The 18537-nt window shown below is 42.7% G+C and overlaps 1 protein-coding gene across 1 annotated transcript in view; it reads right to left on the reverse strand.

Annotated features, from left to right (window-relative positions):
* Window positions 1-16606, reverse strand: part of SLC6A17 (solute carrier family 6 member 17) — a 32225-nt gene extending 15619 nt beyond the window's left edge. Inside the window, exons 1-2 of the mRNA XM_056867704.1 lie at window positions 16237-16606; window positions 5314-5471 (exon numbers count right to left, since the gene is read on the reverse strand). Of these exons, the coding sequence (XP_056723682.1) occupies window positions 5314-5471; window positions 16237-16516 (438 nt within the window). The 5' untranslated portion in view covers window positions 16517-16606. The remainder of the gene's footprint in view (window positions 1-5313; window positions 5472-16236) is intronic.
* Window positions 16607-18537: the final 1931 nt, after the last annotated feature.

An 18537-nucleotide genomic window follows, 5' to 3' on the forward strand; every position in this document is an offset into this window, starting at 1 on the left:
GCAAAAAGAGAATGTAACAGTGTTGGATCCTGTCTGACAGTATGTCCTTTAGACAAACATTGTGCTTATTTGGCTTGGGCAGCTTAGCATGCATTGCTGCTTTCATGATACAAGCCACCCTGCTATTATAGCAAAATAAACAAGGAACTCACAAGGACTTGCGGGGGGCATTTCATTTCCCCCTCCTTCAATATTTCCCATAGCCTCTCCCCTTTTCCTGCCTCCTTCTCTCCTTCCTACCCCCCAGCCAACCTACCTTTATCTCCCCCCCACCCCCGGTCTTCAGTTTTCCCTCCTTCCCTTCTGCTGGCAGCCTCTCTCTGGGAAAAATCTGTGCATCTATGGCTGCCAGGCTGGATCAGGCCCAGTCAGGCCCAGCTGTGAAGTAGGGAATCCAGAAGAACTTGCATGGGTCACCTCACTTTCCTCTGTATCACCCTCCCCACACTATTTCCTTTTCCCCTCCTTTTGGCAGCCTCCATATCCTCACCTTTCACTGATTCCATTTCTCGTTCCCAGGCACCCACCCATCGACACTTTATCTGCTCCCATCTTCAGCTTTATTTATAATTTATTGACTTCATTGATACCATGCCTTTCTCCACAATGGGAACTCAAAGCAGCTTACATTGTTCTCCCCTCCTCCTCATTATCCTCATAACTACCATGTGTAGGATTGCCAGGTCCCTCTTCTCCACCGGCGGGAGGTTTGGGGGGCAGAGCCTGACGAGGGTGGGGTTTGGGGAGGGACTTCAATGCCATAGAGTCCAATGGCCAAAGCGGCCATTTTCTCCAGGGGAACTGATATCTGTCGGCTGGAGATCAGTGGTAATAGCAGGAGGTCTCCAGCTAGTACCTGGAGGTTGGCAACCCTAACCCTGTGAGATTGGTTAGGCTGAGAGCGTGTGACTGGACCAAGGTCACCCAGTGAATTTCCATGGCAGAGTAGTGATTTCAACCTTGGCCGCCCAGATCCTAGTCTGAAACTCTACCACTACATTACACTGGCCTTTGTGGGATTGCTGCTGTTGAACAGGGCTGCCAAGCCTGGCCCTGATGAGACCTCCCTCCACAGCCAGAACCAGCCCAGAACATTCCCCGCCTCCTCCATCTGCCCTTTTACTGGCAGATACCACACTTGAAGGCTCGCAATACTGTTGTGGTAGCCTAGCAATAACAATTGTGGGCATTCATTTCTTAAAGCTATAGGCATGGTTTCTGATATGGGAGAGGGGTAAACCTTACATGTATGTTTTTCTTTTTATATTTCAGATTTTTCTACAAACCTGAAACTTTTCTCAGGTTTGTAGAAAGATCTGTCTTTTCAGTTCATGGTCCCAGTCTTCAGTTATACACAGATCTGGCCACGTTATATATATCGATAATAATCTTATTACTCTGGAATTACATTCTGCAAAAACACAATAATATGAAAATAAACAGAAATTTTGAAATGACAATAAAACAGAAAAAAAAATCAGAACAAAGAGGTAAAAAATGTAGAAGATTCACCGAAATTCAAACCAATTTTTAGTAGAAAATGAGGGAAGAACATTTTATCATAAACAGATTATCATCAGAACTTTTATTTTTGTGCCAAAAAAATTTCTTTGCTCGAACAAACATTTAGGTAAGTGAACAAATATGGCATTCCAGGGCTTTGTAAAGTGAAAACACATCCCAACACGCCAATGCCTTATGGGTCTGGAAACTCCAATGTGCATGAGAAACCCTCCTCCCCCCCCCACACACACACATACAGGCAGACTCATTTCAGTGGATACAGATCTTTATGCACATTATGTTGCATGCATACATCTGCTTCCTCCATTCAATTTAATGCAGCAGTTTGCATATGCATACAGATTAAAACGCACACAAGGTTTTGGTTTGGGATGATATCGTATCTGCCTCCTATGAATATGTGAACAAACTCAAATTAGAAAATTAACAGAAAGGAAATGAGAGGAGGGATAGTTGGCAATGAAATACACTGAACTAAACAGCTTCTTTCTAAGTAATTGGTTTTACATTATTATGGAATGGGTTAGTTCATACCTTTCCGCTGATAAGTTTCTAAGAGGCTAAATAATTTTAAAAGCTGATTAATCCTTATAGTTTATGATTAATGAATTTTATCATACACCTATGAGAGCGTGTTCTAATGTGATTTGACTCTACAATACACACATCTCATTTATAGGACACTTAAAATCTTTGACAATATTTTAAAACATTGTTAATCTACCTTCTGTATATGGAATACATGTAAAAACTGACTGCAAAAACTGAACCAGAACAAATATCTCTGGACCATCGACATCTTGCCTTCATCTGTAAATTTCCTACTTTCATGTATATTGCCGGGCTGTGCACTTTGTTCTCTTGGATTTATGTACTTCTGCCAAAGTGCCCCTGGGTAAGCCTCACTGGAATAACCGGGAGCTATGCAATGACTGGGAGCTGGGTTATATAAACAAGACAGGAAACATGCAAGTAACAAAATATTGTCGAAGGCTTTCACGGTCAGAGTTCATTGGTTCTTGTAGGTTATCCGGGCTGTGTAACCGTGGTCTTGGAATTTTCTTTCCTGACGTTTCGCCAGCAACTGTGGCAGGCATCTTCAGAGTAGTAACACTGAAGGACAGTGTCTCTCAGTGTCAAGGGTGTAGGAAGAGTAATATATAGTCAGAAAGGGGTTGGGTTTGAGCTGAGTATTGTCCTGCAAAAGTATTGTCCTGTAAGTATCAAGATAATGTGCTAATGAGGGTATGGTATGTTAATATGGAACCATTGTATCCTGAAGTGATCTGTTAATGTGTGTAATCCAAAGCTAATCTGTATGGCTATTGTTGAATGTTGTCTTTGTCTGGAGGTTTTTCAGGGCAGGAAGCCAACTTCCTGCCCTGAAAAACCTCCAGACAAAGACAACATTCAACAATAGCCATACAGATTAGCTTTGGATTACACACATTAACAGATCACTTCAGGATACAATGGTTCCATATTAACATACCATACCCTCATTAGCACATTATCTTGATACTTACAGGACAATACTTTTGCAGGACAATACTCAGCTCAAACCCAACCCCTTTCTGACTATATATTACTCTTCCTACACCCTTGACACTGAGAGACACTGTCCTTCAGTGTTACTACTCTGAAGATGCCTGCCACAGTTGCTGGCGAAACGTCAGGAAAGAAAATTCCAAGACCACGGTTACACAGCCCGGATAACCTACAAGAACCAATGCAAGTAACATTTTCCAATTTTAAAAAATCTGAGAAATATTAATAGGAAGTGTGCATTGACCTAAATGTGGTTAATTTGATCATGCTGCTAGCAGCTCACAAAGGAAAGGTGATAATTGATGGAGGGGGAAAAAACGAGTGGATTATTTGCCCAGGGTAATGAATGAATTCTATCTCACACTGAATTCTCAGTTGCCTGCTTTTCAGTCAAGGTGCCTTTATCACACAACGGGGGGGGGAGGTAGGAAAGGGTGCTGGAGTGAGGTGAAGCCAAATTACCTCTCTGGTGATCCCCAAAGGCTGCTGATCATATTTATACACATATAAATCTCTTGCAGGGATCTTCGGTGGGAACCAATAGTGCCAGAACTTGATTTGTGTGTGTGCTTTGAGAACCTCTTCACTAGCGAGAGCTTTCTCTGTTGAAATGCTTGAACCACACCTCCAAGGGCCAAGCCACAGATGAGCTTGGTTTCCACCACAAACTTCAATTTATAGTTTATGAAACTCAATAGGAGACTTTTGGGAAAGAGCCATACAAATTCTAAATGCTACCGGATGTTCGTTTATGATTTCCCCCCTCTGATTCCCTTCTTTTTATCTGTATCTTGTTTTTTACTGTTATTATTAGATTTACTGTTACTGTTATTAGATTTACTGTTACTGTTATTAGATTTACTGTTACTGTTATTATTAGATTGTAAACCAGTCAACGGGATCTCATGAATATTCCCTTAATAGAGCTCGTAGCCATTGAGCACTTAATATTGTTACTGTTAATTAGGAAATAACTCAGGATTTCCCAGGATCACTTCCAAAATTTCTTAATCAGAAGCTCTGACAGTATCTCTTTCAAAATTGTTTGAAAATAGGAAGGCAGGACAGAAGGATAGGGATGCCAGCCTCCAGGAGGGACATGGGCATCCTCCAGAATTACAGCTCATCTCCAGACTACAGATATTAGTTTCCCTGGAGAAAATGGATGCTTTGTAGGAACAACTTGTGCCACCACCCTGTGCTAACAGCAACTATACCTGGTTCCGCGAGGTGGGAACAACTTGTGCCACCACCCTGTGCTAACAGCAACTATACCTGGTTCCGCGCTCTATGCCTATGATACTGGACTCTGACTATTCTCTTGGATCATGTTTTGCTACCTGTTTCTGAACTCTGTGTGCTTATGACCCTGGATTGGACTCTGACTATTCTCTTGGACTATATTTACTGCTTGAGACCAAATGCTGCAGGAAGAACTGATGAAGAACTGGGCTTTATGCCCTGAAACGATCGTTTTCTCCTTCTATGCATAACTTGCTGTTGAATGAAGAAAGAGCATCTTAAGAGAATACTTCGTGTCTCTCCTTCAATGCATATCTTGCTGCTATAAGGATAGAGCATCCTATAAGAACATTTCTTGCAAACTGTACTTCAATACTTACCTGATAGAGGAAATTATTGTGTTTTACCTGCTTGGATATTTCATTATGTAAAATTGTACATCTCTTATTGTAGTATATAGAATTGTTAAGGGTGGTTGTTTTGCCACATACTGTGAAAAATACAGCTACAATATATTTGGCTTTGTTAACAGCTATATTCCTGTACTGATTTCCTCATCTTCCTGATACGGGTGCAGAGGTGTCTTTATTTTCCTTCAGTACCTGGAGGTTGGCAACCTTAATGCTTTGGAATGTGGAATGTATGGCAATGTACCCCATTGAGGACCCTGTCCTCCCCAGGCCTGACTACACACCTTGAAGGACAGGTCTGGTCTGTTTAACTGTATGCAAGAAACTAGCCCAGATGGTTTGGGTGAAACCATCTGGGCAGCCTTCATGGCCTGCACTTGTGCAGATGTTGTTGGCACTATTCAGGATATGAATCACAGGTTAATCCATTTCACAGCCTAGTATCTTCTGTTTGTGTTCAGCAGTAACGAACCACTCTTAATTGAATAGTCAATGGGCATATCATATACATTTTTGCTAGACAACCCAGGTAAAACACCCTATGCACGCAACCATTCTCAGTAGTCACATGCCTCATCCAAGCACTTACAAGGCAGCTGGCGAATCCAATGCCCCCCAACCGAGGGCAGACATAATTCCAGACTCCTATACTGCCCCGGCGGATCCTCTGTCCCACAGCCAATTCCAGGAAAAAGAGAGGGATTCCAATGATGATAAGCAGCACCAGATATGGGACAAGGTAGGCACCTGGCAGGAAAGAGAAGGACTATTAGAGACATCCACATTACGTTATCCAAAGCAAAGATCAGTGAAAGGGGCAGTGGGCCAAAAGGCAGTGAGAAGGTTGTATGTAGCCTCTTTTCATCCAAATTCCCTCCTCACTTCTATGGTTTGCATAGCATTATTGAGTGCTAAATTGGCCATGGTGATGTGGAGCTTCCAGAAGTAAAATCAGAAGTGCCATCATCATGCATGTGGCCACCCCAGCCCCGCCCTCTAAAACCTCCCACCAATCAGGAGGGGGGACCTGGCAACCCTAGTCTGGCCTGGTCCAGGACTGGCAGGCACCACACAACAGGACCTGGCCTAGCACTAAAGGAAACCATGCAATTGGGCATGGCTCTGTGCTGGCAGCCACTGCATAACTGGGAATGCTGGAGATAGGGGGCAGATACAGGAAGGGTTGCCAACCTCCAGGTAATTGCTAATAGAAGTGTATTCTCAAAACAACCAACAGGTAAACAACCACAGTTGACAAAAAATCAGGTGCAAGACCAACAGGTCAAGTATCACAATATGCATGAAACGCAAGGCGTTCAAAAGCAACGGAGTGATAAAGATGCAATGGGCTTCCGGTAAATTCCCATTTCATAACAATTTTTTCAAGCTTCCAAGTCTTCCGTATGCTTGAGAGTCCTGTAGAATATAATATAGTGCTATGAAATTTATACAACGTTGTGAAAAAATATATAAACCTATAATACAAAATTACATATAAATTACATATTTTATGGTTTTATATGCTTATACAGATAGCTCACTTGAATAATAAAAACATACCATTTATGAAGCAAAGGAGTGTACCTTCCTTGTAATCACGGACAGCTAACTGAGACGTCTAAAGTGAAAAGTGTTTTGCTATTTTAAGTCCTATGATTTCCTGCAGCTGGGTGTAGTTACCATATTACTCCTAAAGTAGATTACCGTATGACTACTAAATAAAGCGCCCAAAGGACATTACAAAAAACTGGACAACTCCATACAGGAATTCAGGCCATTGGGAGATAAAGTATTAAATAAAAAGATGAAGCGTGATTCTTGTTGTGACATAATGCGATCTATATTTTGACTGTGAAAAGATTTTCCTAAATATTGCCACACTACAAAGTACTGCATTTCAAAATCTTGATGTTTCATTTCTTTATAGTGCGCCATGAGTGGCGCCTCCATATTAGAATTCCTTATGCGGGAACTATGTTCCCCAATCCTTAATTTAACTGCTCTTTTTGTTTTTCCGACATAAAGAAGTCCACAGGAACATCTGATGATGTAAATAACATATTTACTGTTACAGTTGCTGAAACAATTTTGTTACAGTTGCTGAAACATATTTACTGTTACAGTTGAAAGTGAAACCCGTTGTCAACTGTGGTTGTTTACCTGTTGGTTGTTTTGAGAACACACTTCTATTAGCAATTTCCAGTTTTGGTATTTATGTGCCATAGATTGGCTTTTTGTTCTTGTGCTGTTTTGTTTGAATTCTACCTTCCTGTTTAAGCACTTGTAGACTTTCTTGATTACTAACCTCCAGGTAATAGCTGGAGATCTCCCGCTATTACAAGTGATCTCCAGCTGATAGAAATCAGTTCCCCTGGAGAAAATGGCCGCTTTGGCAATTGGACTCTATGGCATTTAAGTCTCTCCCTAAACCCTGCCCTCCTTAGTCTCTGCCCCCAAAATCTCCCACTGGTGGCGAAGAGGGACCTGGCAACCCTAGATACAGGTACGTTGGCTGGTGGGTGGGAAGGAGAGAAGGAAGCAGGAAAAGGGGAGAGGCTATAGGGGCTTCTAGAGAAAGGGAAAAGGAAATAGTGGAGGAGGGTGATACAGGGGAAAATGAGAAGCCCCCTTTGTGGGTTCCTCACTTGTATCTACGTAGATACAAACATACACATCTTAAATATCTCATATATAAGGGTGTGTGTGTGTGTGTGTGTACACACACACTCACATAGTGCAATTCTATGCTGCCTTCACAACTGTTATTCTAGTGCCAGTTTTGTAATTAAAGAGAATGACTCCTAGAAGAGCTAAATAAAAGTTCTTCATAAAGGACTTTCTTTAAATAGCAACACCATTAATCTCTGGCTAATTGGAGAGAAATGGGCAGTCTGGGCTGCATAAATCTCCAACCAAAGTAGCCCAGAGCCTAGTGCTGGAGATCCAGGGTGACCAATGATTCAAAACCAGGAATCAATATTACAGGCAAGGAAAAGAAACTGCAGGTGCTGACATTTTGATCCAGTTTCACATTTAGGGATGTCAGACAAGTCGATTCGAAATAATTAGGCACATCCCACTTAATTTTTGACACAATTCACAAAACTTCAGTGAGTTACTACAGTAGAAAAAAAAATAGCTTTCTCCACTGTGTCAGCCCCAACATACTAAAGCCAAGAAAAAAAATCACTGGAAGCATCTGATCAAAGCAAACAACAAAACAATTTGTCAGGGCTGCAGAAAGTCACCGGGGACACAGACAGTCTTTCCCTGGACTTCCTCCCAGTCAGACCCAATCCCAAAATCATGTCAAAACCACTGTTAGCCACTTATTTGCTGATTATTACTTACCACATGCTTTCCCTCATTATACTCCACCCTTCCTTCAGAGAGCTCAGGCCAGTGTTTATGGTTTCCCATTTTCCCATTCCCATTCCTAACCTACCTCTCAATTACCTTGTGAGGTAGGTTAGGCCAACAAGAATGGTGGTCCCAAGGTTACATAAGTAGATAGCAGGGGCAAAGGGGGTAGGGGGAGACTACTATCAAGGATTTTGCTAAACAAATTGAATCCTTTCATGTAGTACAAGGAGCCTTCCCTGGAGAATTGTGCCACCACTAGAAGAACTCATCTGTGAGATTCACCCGCTGAATATATATTTTATGGAATGAAGATAACTAATGTTAATCAATTATTTACCTTCACAATAAAGCTGGATATGCTTGTTGTTGTGAGGACCAGTTCTCTATAGCCCTGTTCCAATTAAAATGCTTTGATACCTTTTTCCCCAACAGCCATGACAACTGAGGCTGATCTACACATGCAGCACAGTGAGGTGGTAATGAGCTGGCAGAGGGAGGGCTGAGGTGGTAGAATGGACTGTACCAGACTATAGGTAAGGGACTACAGTTTTTGGAGTTATTGGCTGGGATGGACCCCATCTCCTCTTGTGCACTACTGTGTTCTTCAGTGTGGCCTAACTTTCCAGTCTGGGCCTCCCAAAGTGGCTTCCTTTTCCTGTCCATGACCAGATAGAGGGGAATTTCGGGGCCAGCTCTAACCTGCTGGAGAGATCACCTGGAAAATGGTTACTACACTAAAAAACTCTGCATGTGGGTGGACTTTTTAAGCCTTGCCAGGGCCAGCTCAAGGTATATTGTTGCCTCATAACAAGGTATACCTGTTGGCTCCTCTTGCACTGCCACCACCCACCAGTTCCAGGAGTTGTTCTTATCCCCTCCCACACTACCAAGAGCCAGGTGCAAGCTGAGCCAGTGAGGCGCTTCAGTGCCCTCCTCACTGTGCTTCCCCAAGCAGGCATTTGGGTGGCTTGGCTAGAGAACTGGCTCAGAGCCAGGGGTAGTAATGTGGCCAGGCCTGGTTGAAAGAGCAATGTCTTTTGCTTGCTGTTGGGATAGCGGATGGAACTGAGGGAGCAAAATGGCTTTAATATATTGTATGACTGAATGCTGAAGGAACAAAAGGGGTAGTGGATTATATTTTGGAGGAGTGCCCATTAACTAGGGTTGCCAGGTCCCTCTTTGCTATCAGCAGGAGGTTTGGGGGGCGGAGCCTGAGGAGGGTGGGGTTTGGGGAGGGGAGGGACTTCAATGCCATATTTTAACTCCTACACATGAAGCCAGCTGGGTGGCCTTGGGCTAGTCACTCTCTCTCAGCCACACCTACCTCACAGGGTGCTTGGTGTGGGGAGGGGAAGGGAAGGTGATCGTAAGCCGGTTTGAGTCTCCCTTAAGTGGTAGAGAAAGTTGGCATATAAAAACCAACTCTTCTTCATTTAAGGCCTATTTGTTTATTTGCTTATACTTCAGTTTGAAGTTATATATTAGCAGAGCCTCCGTGCTGTTTGTTCCCTTCAGTCAGTACTAGTTCAGCATAGGTTTTTGTTTGTTGTAGTACCTGGAGGTTGGCACCCTAACATTATCCCTTGGAATTTTCCCTAGCCAACAGCATGGCTTCATTAAGAAACAGTGCAACTAGTGCCTTTGGGTATGCTAAAATGTACCACTGACTTGTTTAGTTTAGTGCTTTTCGTAATTATTCAGATACCATAATGGGATAACTCCAGACAGAAAGGCAAGCCCAGAAGGTCCAGGTTTTCAATTATTGTATAATCCATGTAAACCTATCTATGTCAAGATGGTCACAACACCCAAAGATTCAATCCACACACACCCCAATATTTCAAGAGCATCTTCTTTTTTAAAAAAAACTTCAGTCAGTAGTCCTCACAGTAAATATTATCTTGTGCATCACGGGTGTTCTGTGGGACTTATTTCTCAGGAAGCATAAAATTATAAAAAGAGCCCTGCTGGATCAGATCAATCCAAGCATCCTGTTTCCCATACTAGACACCCTGATGCTCCCAGAAAACCTACAAGAAGGGCACAGAGACCTCCCGTTTCTTGTTGCCCACCAGCAGTGTGGTATATTGCCTCTGAATATGGAAGTTTCATTTTGCCATTACGGTTAATAGCTACTGACAGACTTATCCTCCATTAAATTATCCTTTAAAGCTGCCTATGGCCTTTTGTGCATAGCTGTTTCCCTTGCAGTCACCCCCCCCCCAATGCTTCAGGGCTTAATGTTGATTATGCATGCATTTTCTGACCTTCACAGGTCGCCTTGCTCTCTCCGCATGTTATCCCTGCATTTTCTGGAGGCTGTTTAGCCAGCATCCAGAAAACGTGGGGGAAATGCTGGGAAACACACAGGGAGAGCAAGGCGACCTCTGAAGGTTGGAAAATGCATGCATAATCAAAACAAAGCCCAAAGCAGTAGGGGGTGGGGGGTGACCTCAAGGAAACAGCCATAAGACACCCAAACCCCATGGATGTATAAGTTTCGGGAAAGGGATGCTTCAAGCTAATATATATTGCAGAACAATGCAGTGCAAGCCTGTGGCTAACGAGACAGATTTTTAAAGCTTTCTGTGCAAATGTACCAATATGTGCCGATATTTGTCTGAGAGAAATAGACATTCTAGTTTAAAGTTAAGTGATGGAGGGTTTCAATGAGTGAGCAAATTCCATAGGATAAACTGGCATCCTTTGCCAAAGAATTGTGCCTGTTCTGCTACCAAGAAAGCACAGTCTCAAATTTAATATCAATCATTTGTACATTTACAGACAGATAACATTTTACTGCACAAATATTAAAGTTTTCAGAATTTAAAAATCCAGCACATACTAGCAAAGTTGTGATATCTAGTTCCTTGGACGGATAGCGAAGCAGCATCCCTATATATGCTGTAAGCAGATAAGGTCAAGCACTAGGCACAAATTCAGTGCAGACTAGCAACAAGAAACTATAGATATCTACTATCTGTTTCACAGGTCCATCTATAGCACAATCCTAAACAGAGTTATACCGTTTTATTTATTTCCATGGATTTAGAAGAGTGTAACTCTGTTTAGGATTGCACTGTTAGAGAACACTGATTTGCCTCTCCAGTCTGGGTATGCAGCTGAACCACTGTGATACTGGCTTCCAACAACACTCTTATCCAGTGTTGCCTCACTGTGTGAGATCTTGAGCACAAAGTGTTCTGTAGACTTGTCCTCACTATCTTCCTCTTTCTAATGGAAAGCTGTTCTCTCTGCAAGACATGGGCACATTTCATCACTGAGGAAGAAAACAAAGTTTTCCACCTCCACATATAACAGTGTTTTTTAGTATAAAACACCTGTACCAAGTAGCAGCACACCTATCACAAATCAAGTAATTGTATTCATCACCCAAAAAAATCAGTCTGTCAATAATCCATTTTAGAAATACGAGGTGGTGCGTCCCACCGGTTATTTATGCATTGTATGAAGAAGCACTTTCCTTTGTCATCCTTATTGGGAGAGGGAGAAAATTATCTGTATCTATTTTTCCCATATCAGGCATAATTGTACAAACCTGTCATAGAGCATGTGCTTAATAATAAGCAGATCATTTAAGGGGCAATAGTTATTCAGATTTGACATACTAAAGATAGAGCACCTGTTGACAGAGAAAACACCGTAATATTTCCATTCATGGAGCCCGCAACTGGGCAATGTGCTTCATACCCTCACCCTCTATGAATATGCCCTTTCTCTTTCTCTGTTCCTACAGCCTTGTCTTTTGATGAATAGCAGTTATTTATTTATACCCAGCCTTACTTATACCCATCCTTTCTCCCCATCAGGGATCCAAAACAGCATACATCTTTCTCCTCTCCTCCATTTTATCCTCACATCTTCCATTTTATCCTCAGTGGGCCTCCTGTGAGATAGGTTAGGCTGAGAACATGTGACTGGCCCATGGTTACCCAACAAGCTTCCATGGCAGGGCAGGGATTTGAACCTGGGTATCCCAGATACTAGCCTTTCAAGCCACTACACCACACTGGTTACAGCAAAGAACCTATATCAAATGCACAAATGAGACAGAACCCAGGTAAAGGACATCTGAATTAAATGATTTTTTTTGCTGACAAAAAAGCCTCCCTTCATCTTGGATTTTTAACTATTGAAGTATTCACTTCTTGTATATCTTTCAGTGAACCACATTATTACCACATTCACTCTTATCACATTCAAAAAATTATACCAATGGGGGAATTGCTGCACGAGCTCTAACTCACAAAAGCTGGAATAAGTTTTGTGAGTCTTTAAGGTGCCACTGGACTCCTCGTTCATTTTTGTTTCTGTGAAAGGTGCCCAATTTTACTCATTTGTCTTTTTAACAACTTAATGTATTTTGCAATGATTTAAAGGTTGGCACTACTTCAGATGTTATGTGTGAAAAAGAATTTGAGCTTTGCCAATGGCCTGTGGTTTCCATCTTCCTTGCAGTTAATGACCTATGACCAGCTCTTCAAAAATATTGTGAGAAAGCCTTTTAAGTAACCTAAGAAAATGAGCAGAGGGTTTTCTAGAGTGCCAATGATTTGTAACACTTGCCTAGTTATTCTAGTTACTTCCCTCCATTTTTTCAAAATTATACAAGTCCATCTAAAATAAAATCTTTCCTGTTATCAACCCAGCCTCAATAGCATTTTGAACTTAATTCATGGTCTAGTTTGGCAATTTTTGATTAAATTAACTCACCAAGGAGAAAATCCATAGCTGCTTAACCAAAGTTACTGCTATATTTAATTATCAATAATTACTCCAATACCTACTTCAGGTTATGATGACTTGACATTTTTTTAACCACCATGATTGCACTTAGGGTGACAACCTCCAGGTACTAGCTGGAGATCTCCTGCTATTACAACTGATCTCTAGCCGATAGAGATCAGTTCACCTGGAGAAAATAGCCACTCAGGAAATGGCCACTCAGGACTCTATGGCACTGAAGTCCCTCCCTCCCCAAACCCCACCGTCCTCAGGCTCCACCCCCAAAACCTCCCGCCAATGGCAAAGAGGGACCTGGCAACCGTACCCTATCGCCATCCTGGGGAAAGGGCTAGAGTTGCCAACTCTGGGCTGGAATTTTTTTTGGGGGAGATTTGGCAGTGAAGCCTAGGGAGGGTGGGATTTGAGGAGAGGGACCTCAGTAAGATATAATGCTATAGAGCCCACCTCTGAAGCTGCTATTTTCTCAAGGGAAATTGACCTTTGTTATCTGGAGATCAGTTGTAATTCCAGGGGGTCTCCCAGCTGGCAACCCTAGGGCATACCTGGGCTGGGGGTAGGGTTTCCAGGTTTCCCCTGGCCACCAGTGGGGGATGGATGGGCAGAATTGCCAGATCCAGGTTGGGAAACTCCTGGAGATTTGGAGATTGAGCCAGGGGAGGACAAGGATCTCAGTGGGGTACAATGCCATAGAGTCCACCTTCCAAACCATTAATTTTCTCCAGGGGAACTGATCTCTGTAGTCTGGAGATGAGCTGTAATTCTGGAGGATTCCCAGATCTCCCCTGGAGGCTGGCATCCCTAGCTGGGAGAGAGGGGTCCCTGATAATCAGTCATTAAAAGTACATGAGTCCTTGCTACAAAATAAGGCCAGGTGCCACATCAGTGGAAAACCAAGTGGATAAACCAAGCCCTTAGGGATACCTCAGTGGGCCTCATTCTGCCTACAATAATCAGAAAGACATGAAGACAAAGAGGTCACCTGAAAATAGCCATTGGAAAATAGCCCAGGAAACAGTCTGATACTTGTCCTACTAACAGACCGGGGTGGGGGCTTGACGATATTCACTCAGCAAGAGCCTGAAATCTCAAATCCAGGGTTTCAAGAAGCAAGTGTATGATGTCAATGCACCATACTTGGCCTAATGGCAATATCTGTATTATAAAACATAAAGGCTGAATAACATTTTCATCTTCAGAAGAGAAATGTTAGTCTGTGTATCTCTAAAAGTCAACATGAAAATGTTAGCACTCCCTTGCTACTCCTCTTGCTAGGGTTTCTAGGCCCCTCTTCGTCACCGGCGGGAAGTTTTTGGGGTGGAGCTTGAAGAGGGCAGGGTTTGGGGAGGGACTTCAATGCCATAGAGTCCAATTGCCAAAGCAGCCATTTTCTCCAGGTGAACTGATCTCTATCGCCTAAAGATCAGTTGTAATAGCAGGAGATCTCCAGCTAGTACCTGGAGATTGGCAACCCTACCTCCTGCTCTTCTTTCTAGCATACTTTATTTATACTTCATTTTTCTCCAGGAACTTCAAAAATAATAATAATCCTATATTAGAGACACAGAGTGAGTGAGAAACTATCAAGTCATTGGTAAACCAAACAGCTAATACTGAATGGCTCATGAACTATATGTCTGAAATAAGACTTGAAAGCCAGCAAGGTGTAATGGTTATCATGTCAGATTAGGATCTGTTACACCCAGGATTGAATCTCCACTCTTCCAAGGAAGCTTGCTGATCCGGATGTCCTTGGGCCTGACACCCAGGCCCTTTATGCAGGGATGCCACCTCTGCCGACTGCTTCAGGGCTTCCTTTTAATTATGCATTCCCTTTCTGCCCATCAGAGGTCTCCTCGCTCTCCCCACACATTTTGCCCATGTTTTCCAGATGCCGTTTTAGCCAGAATCTGGAAAATGTGGACAAAACGCATGGGGAAAGCAAGGCGACCTCTGACGGGCGGAAAAGGCATGCATAATCAAAAGGAAGTCCCAAGGCAGTCGGCGAGGGTGACCGCAGGGAAACGTCCCTGCATAAAAAGCCATACCCTCACAGGTCATTGTTGTGAGAATAAAATGGAAGAGGGGGATAATATTTTAAATCTCTTTGAGTCTCCATAGGAGAGAAAAACAGGGTATAAATATCAAAATAAATAAAATAAATTAATAGAATCCAGTGGTATTGCATGGTACAATTGAGTTAAACAAATTTAAACCATCAAAAGACTTGGCTAAGTTATATAAACGTATTGATTAGGAGTTAATAGCAGGGGTTTGTTTACACAATCACATAATCTGAGATATTAACAAAAATTTGCTTCAACCAAGGATAAGCAGGAGGTCTCTGGTGTCCTCATCTGTGATTCCCCAGCACCAAGTAGGAAAGCGGGTAGACTGGCTGTGTGTAACAGAGGTCTTTTATGCATGGGAGTTTTACCTGATGTTAGTTGCTCACTGGACCCACACTTTCCTGTTGGAGTCTATGCACCAGCAGACTCCAAACTCAAATCAGGAAGTATTTGAATCCCTGCCCCTTAAAATGCTGTAGTGAGAGAAAGGTCCCCTCCCCCCCCCAAACCCAACTGCCGCATAAAAAAGCATTTTAAGAACAAAAAACAAAAAACGAAGCCATCTGAAAAGAAGGGGGGAGAAATCCAAGCCTCGGTTTTGAAAAAGCCTTTCTTCTGCTCAGAAAGAGCTCTGAGGAAGCAGGAAGTATTTGAATCTCCACCTCTGGACATGCTGCTTTGTAATTGGCTGCGAGCAAAACTAAGCTTGTGTGTCCCACAGTTTGCCTTATGCACGGGGATTTCACCCAGGCTGAGCTCAGGGAAGAATCGGGTTAACAGAGGGAAGAACTGGGTTAACAAAGGAAAGGGAAGGTCCAGGATTTGTGAGGGCTGGCAGCGAGGTCATCTCTAATGGAGGGAAAACTCATGCATAACTCCAAGGAACAACCAAGACAGACAGGGGGTGAATGTGAGTGAAACTACCCAAGCATAAACGACCAGAGTTGCAGAGTAATCTCAGTTGCCTTGATGGCCCTGATTGGGCAGAAAGGTGGCATACAAATAACACACAAACCATACAATACAAACCATATAATAAAGAAGTAAGTAAATAATCTGGAGAAATAACCTTTGATGGGATAGATAAACACAAACAGAGTTTGAGTCAGAATAACAACTCCAAATAACCCCCCCACCAAATACCTGGAACTACAGACCATTCAAACTAGTTCTAAATCAAAATCTACTGGGGCAAAAGTTCTGAGGTCTGACCAAGTTTATGCTCTCTTCCTCTAGATTACAGGAGGAAAGCAAGTGGCATGCCTATAAAAATGTGTTTTGTGTCGTGCATTGTACCTTCTTCCTTAATCTCTTACCTCCGCCGTTCTTTTGACACAAATATGGAAAACGCCAGACGTTCCCCAGCCCCACAGAGTAGCCAACCTGAGCCAGAATGTACTGGAGTTTGCTATTCCATGCTGGCCTGTCCTCGCCACCTCCCTCTCCATCCTGCTGTTTGTTCCAGTTCTCTGCAGCCACATTTAAGACACTGTGTCTGTAGTCCACAGGCTCCTGGTGGGCCAATAGATCAGCCACTGATTCTGTGACCGGCTCATTACTATGTTCCTGCTGTGTCACTTTGCTGTTTTTAGGCATCGAGATTATCTGGTTCGGCCACTCCTGCTCTAGGAGAGGATTTGTGGGCTATCTGAAAAGTCTTTGGAGACCAATTCTCAGATCGTGGTCATCTGTGGGACCTGCAAAACAAAGCAAAAATGAAATTAAACAATAAAACTTGTTTTCTCTGCTGTTAACCAGAAATGTGATGTTTACGATTCTACAGTTACAGTATATAAGTGCAGAAACTGATACTGCATGCAAAACTCAGTGTCCTGAGAAACTCAGCTTTTGTTATTTTTAAAAAGACCAAGTGTCTAGTTTTTAAGGCTTGAAAGTGTGTGGACAATGCCTTTAAAATATTGGAATCTGGGAGGGGGGGAGAGATCTTGTCAGGAAGTTTGCAGTTTTTCACAGCAGCACCTTAGAGACCAACATTTTTAAGAATCAAAACTTCTATTGTCATGTGTCATATGCTACTGGACTCAAATCTAACTGTTCAATTGTAGACCTTCTAAAACTACATGTGAGGTAGGTTAGGCTGAATGCAAATGGCTGGCCCAAGATCAACCAGCGAGCTTGGCCAAGTGGGAACTAGAAGCTGGGCATCCCCTGGTCTCAGTCTCCCACCCTATCCTTTACACCATGCTGGATCTCAATTTGGATCACCATCAATGGAATTTGTGTGTGTGTATGTGTGTGTGTGTGTGTGTGTGTGTGTGTGTGTGTGTGTGTGTGTGAAAGAGAGTGAGAGCGAGCGAGAGAGCATAGTCTTGGGTATACCCAGTAAAAACAATGCTCTCTTTGATGAGTCAATTTACCAGCTAACTGCTATTCCTTCTCCTCATTGTCTTGAATCTATGGGTTGGCAATTACCTGCTCATAAGGCTTCCATTCCATCTGTTTTCAGTGCCAACAATATGTCAGGTACTATTTAGCTTAAAATATTGCAGCACTAAAGAACCGGGCAAGCTTCAGTGGTTCTTATATGACAGCAGCAAGCAGCAAGGTTATCTCTTAGCTGTTGGCCTTATCACAGCAACTGGAATGGCCAGGAAGCCTCCAGTCAATTTGACTGTGACAATTTTACAGCAGATAGTATCTGCAAAAATATTTGGCATTACATGTATAGCCATTTATTTATCCTGCCTTCTCATTCAAAGGGCTACCTGTCGTTCAGCAGAAATCCCAGCCAATGCTCACCGGAGCAGCCCGACTGAGTTCACTGAATCTCTGCCAGTTTCACTCCAGATAGATTGGACTCTGAACAGCTTCCACATTTGCAGTGTACGGCTTCCTTGAAAGTGTGTCCAAGTGGGACAGCAAGAAGGAAGATCTTTCAAAAGCATTGCTGCACCAAGACTGTTAACAGACATTCAAGTGATTGAATGTGACACTTATTCTATGGTGCATATGGATCAAGACTTAGATATTTAGGAATTGTCAAGAGCAGGTACTCAAATATACTAAGCTTGTACAAGTCCTTGTCTAGCATCTGTTTGCAGAAGATCACATAATAGGCTTTCAGCATGCCTACAACATGGTGGCTAAAATGTAAATTCCTCCCACCCCATTTCTCCCATTGATTGTTTAGATGTGACATTAGAGTTTGTTGCTTGCTTTTAGGGCTGCAAATACAGAATGAGGCCTGGCATTCACTCTGGGTTAATTAGCACTGAGTACAGTGTGCTCTATCATTTACAGCATGAGTTGATTTCAGATATAAGGGGTGTTCTAGGAGCCTTCCCTTCATCTGCCAGTAAAATTAATAAGAACGACAAAGCAATAAGATAAAGATATTCAGTAAACATTACAGTGAAAACATCATACTATAAACATTTTCACATGCATATCTCATGCAAAGTGAGTTATCAGTTCTAGGTAAAATGCATTCTTCTTGTACTGTATATACTTTGCCTCCTATACCAGGCAAAATATCCACAGTGTGGCCACTGTATCCAGCCAGTTCTTTGAACTGGATTTCTTCAGACGTTCCCCCCCACTCAGAATACAATGTCTACTCTATCACAGGGATGAATGGACAGCCGGATAGACAGCCA

The sequence above is a fragment of the Euleptes europaea genome, chromosome 2, assembly GCF_029931775.1.
Source record: "Euleptes europaea isolate rEulEur1 chromosome 2, rEulEur1.hap1, whole genome shotgun sequence".
NCBI lineage: Eukaryota > Metazoa > Chordata > Lepidosauria > Squamata > Sphaerodactylidae > Euleptes > Euleptes europaea.